The sequence below is a fragment of the Mandrillus leucophaeus genome, unplaced genomic scaffold (genome assembly GCF_000951045.1).
Source record: "Mandrillus leucophaeus isolate KB7577 unplaced genomic scaffold, Mleu.le_1.0 Scaffold64, whole genome shotgun sequence".
NCBI lineage: Eukaryota > Metazoa > Chordata > Mammalia > Primates > Cercopithecidae > Mandrillus > Mandrillus leucophaeus.
The window spans coordinates 4,160,154-4,164,133 of NW_012106919.1; the positions used below are offsets into that span (position 1 = coordinate 4,160,154).

Genomic DNA, 3,980 nt, shown 5'->3' on the forward strand with positions numbered 1-3,980 from the left:
GGATGAAGCTGGAAACCATCATTCTGAGAAAACTATCGCAAGGACAGAAAACCAAACACCACATATTCTCACTCATAGGTGGGAAATGAACAATGAGAACACTTGGACACAGGGTGGGGAACATCACACACCGGGGCCTGTCGTAGGGTGGGGAGAGTGGGGAGGGATAGCATTAGGAGGAATATCTAATGTAAATGACGAGTTAATGGGTGCAGCGCACCATCATGGCACATGTATACATATGTAACAAACCTGCACGTTTTGCACATGTACCCTAGAACTTAAATAAAAAAAAGAAGGCCTCCTTAAGGGGATCCTCATTCCAGTTGTATATGTTCTATTGATACCATTACTAAGGGATACAGTTTTTAAACAAATATATAATGTTTCTTATATTTAAAACCAAGAAGTGAAGAGTAGAATGCATTTTCTGTTTTCACTCTTTGCCCAGACATCAAGTTGATAATCCTATGGTTATCAGTGATATGCATCAGCTCATAAGTAACCCTTCAGTATGTGAACATGGGGAATTTTTAAATACTGGGCTCTTCGATATGGATTTGTGTTACAGTCATGTTATCATCTCACGCCTTCCAAGATTTCAAAGGATCTGATGGCTGTAATTGCAGAGAATAAATGAGTAATCTTTAGTCTATTTCAGAAATAGAAGGCCAGATGATTCCCTTTCCATAAAGGATTAAGTTTTCATCCAATGCCAACTCTGATAAGGCCTTAGTCATTTCTGTGGGTGAAATCTGATCTGATGCAAGCAATGTTATTTTCATTTCTGAAAATTATCTATGTCCAGTGCATCAATCACCCAATAGGTCCACCCTCCAATAAAAATATTTGAAATGGAAAAAAAAATCAGTTGTAGTTTAACTACCCATTGGATGTTGGATACTACCTCTAAGTGGCTGTTTAACTTAAATTTGAATACTTTCACTGGCAGGAAGCTTACTACATTCCAAGGTGCCTTATTCTATCTTTGGACATATCACTTAGAAAGTTTATCTATCTGAGTAAACTGTCTCTTTCAAAGTTCAGGTTTTTTCCTCCATATGAGAATAAATAAAATCTATTTTTCTCTTCCAGTTGAAAGCCATTCAAATATTTAAAATATCTGTTTCCTAAAACTTTTAAGTCAGTAAAATGCATTCAATGGAATTTAAGATGAAGCTTATATTTCACTACATCTCACAGAAGTAGTAGGCTCCAACTTATACATCTAGAATTAAATGACACAGTACACACGAATGTACAATGACAACCATGAAGCACCTACAAACATAAGAACAATTACTGAGTCTCCCAAATTAGATAATAAGCAATCAAAGCATAGAAACTATGCCATGTTTGTTTTTTTTAAAAACCATACTTCTATCCCCTAACAACATAGTATGATGCTATGTGGTTCAGTTTATAAAAGGTTTATTGACTGCTTGCTATATGTCAGGTACTATGTTAGGAATAAAATGTGAATTCAAGTGCCTCACAACCAAGGAGCTTAAGTGAAATGTATAATAACCAACCAAGTATTTACTGGGAACCTTCAACACTAACTGACATTACGTTTGGTGTGAGGGCTAAGAATTAATGAACATTTTCAAAAGAGATCTTGGTGAGGGAGGGGGAACGTTAGTCCCATTCAGATAAAAGGACCTGAGCAACCACTATCCTTCTTTCTATTCATATCTTTACAAAGCCATGGCAAAATAAACAACAAATGTGATAAACATGAAAGGAAAACAAGCTTACTTTTCTTCAAAAACAAGCACAGATGGCCAGGCACAGTGGCTCATGCCTATAATCCCAGCACTTTGGAAGGCTAACGTGGGTTGATCGCTTGAGCCCAGGAGTTTCAGACCAGCCTGGGCAACATGGCGAAACCTCATCTCTACAAAAAATAAAAATAAAAATAATAATAATAATAATAAAACCCCACAAAAATTAACAGGGCATGGTGGTGTGCACCTGTAGTCCCAGCTGCTCAGGAGGCAGAGGTGAGAGGATGGCTTGACCCCAGAAGGCAGAGGTTGCAGTGAGCTGAGATCGTGCCATTACACGGCAGCCTGGTCGACAGAGCCAGACCCTATCTCAAAAAGCAAAAAAACAAGCACACAATCTAAAACAATCTCAAGATTTCAATTTGGTTCATTTCAAATTTATTTGAAGTTTCTTACTGCAGAGTGAGACTGGTGAGCTTTCAGGACTGGTTCAGCATCCACAGCTTTTTTAGCAACCATTAACTGTAACATCTGTTTCCGGTACTTGCTCATGATGAGCTCCAATGCATCCTGGTGTTCCTCCAAGGAAATCCACAGCTCTGTCAAAAAATAAAATAACTTGGCAGTGATGTCTGAGAGACAGTTCCCAAATCCAAAGTCTTAACAGTTAGAATTTTGCAATACTATAGAGATAATATGAATCCAAGGTTGTAAATCAATGTTTCAGTCCACAAAACTGAGCAGTTAAAGTCTATGTTAAAGGTAACTTTCTAGGCAGAGAAGCAAAATCTTGCAGTAACAACAACGGATATGTCATCAGAAGACATGGATTTGAGTTCAGTTCTGTAACTTGCTTGGTTAATACTCATAAGTAAATCATTTAGCTTCTCTGAGCCTATTTCTTAACAGCATTGTGATAGATAAAAATGAAGATATGAGAATACAGTAGAATGATATATGTGAAACCCCTCTGGTAAACAACTATTAATACTACAGTCATTAATAATGTACTAATCAAGCCTAAGAATATATACCCTTAGAGTAAAATTCTGCTGCTTCACCTTGCACAAACAAGAACATAAACAAAACCTTAAATCTTACCTTCAGTGTTTATATTAACATTTAAACATTAAATTTTAAGTCCATGAGGATATGAACTCTTTTGTTACACATCTGGAGATGCTTAAAAATAAACCATGCAATAATTCTAACTCTACATAGCCCCTCTTTGGTAAGCTGCTACAAAATCAGTCAGATGACCTTGAAATGGGTAATCTAACAAATTTTACTGTTACTGAGCCAGCACAGAAGGACTCTCCTAATAAAAGTACTGACCTGGAAATAGATGCACACCCTTGTGAATGTTTAGGGCAATTTTGCAGTAACTTTAAACTATTACCAGATATGAAAAGGTCTGACTAACCTCTGTTTTCCTGTTGCAAGTCTCTAATCTGTGTGTTCTCTTGAGACAGCAGAATGTGAGGTTTGTATTTGGACATGTCCTTCATATCGGATGCATCCTCTTGATACTGGACAAATAGAGACAGTCTAAGCATGCCTTAAAGAGAACAGCGGCAGATGCAACTCAAGTGGCAGAAGTCAGAGCTCTAGGGCAGGATTCTCAGCTCCGACCCAGGAAAAAGGTCTCACCGCCGCCCTCTGAGACCGGAAATAAATTTCAGGCCGAGTTCCCACTTTACCTCGCTCTCCACCCTTCAGTGCCCAGAATCCAAGAGCACTGGACTCCTACCCTCTGCCTGACCTGGTCCGGAAGCGCTGTCCCCGCCTCCCGCATAGCGGCTACCCGCCGGTGCAGCGCTGCCGACTGATCCACCAGCGACTCGGCGGCCGCATCGTGCTCCCGCAGCCTCTCCAGAAGCGTCTTGGCGTCTGTCAGGATCTTCTCGATGGTGCAGCTCATAGCAGCAGCACAACCCCAGCCCCTGCCGGGCTCAGCTACGCGACTCGCTCAGATCTTCTGGGAGTCTGTCTCAGCATTACTGGCGTCACTTCCGGGCACGTTTAAAAGGTGTCTTGGCAGACGCAAGAGGCGCCTGCGCAGTGGCAGCCTATTTTGCGGGTTCACCCGCTTTTACCTGTGGCTTCCTTGCAGTCCTGCCTGACGCGGAGCCCCAGACCTGCCCTTACCACGCTCTTGGTTTCCAGTTGCCACAGCCTGGTGGTCAGGCCATGATGAGCTGGGCAGAAGGAAGGTCTCCTTTCCCCACTGGTTTTCATTGATGTGGATTGTTA

The 3,980-nt window shown here is 40.9% G+C and overlaps 1 protein-coding gene across 2 annotated transcripts in view; it reads right to left on the reverse strand.

The window, feature by feature from the left end:
• SIKE1 (suppressor of IKBKE 1) overlaps positions 1-3,729 on the reverse strand; it is a 12,999-nt gene extending 9,270 nt beyond the window's left edge. The window contains exons 1-3 of one of the 2 annotated variants that reach the window (XM_012000811.1): positions 3,478-3,729; positions 3,151-3,256; positions 2,184-2,326 (exon numbers count right to left, since the gene is read on the reverse strand). In XM_012000811.1, the coding sequence (XP_011856201.1) occupies positions 2,184-2,326; positions 3,151-3,256; positions 3,478-3,648 (420 nt within the window). In that variant the 5' untranslated portion in view covers positions 3,649-3,729. The remainder of the gene's footprint in view (positions 1-2,183; positions 2,327-3,150; positions 3,257-3,477) is intronic. The other variant, XM_012000812.1, reaches the window with a different exon arrangement.
• Positions 3,730-3,980: the final 251 nt, after the last annotated feature.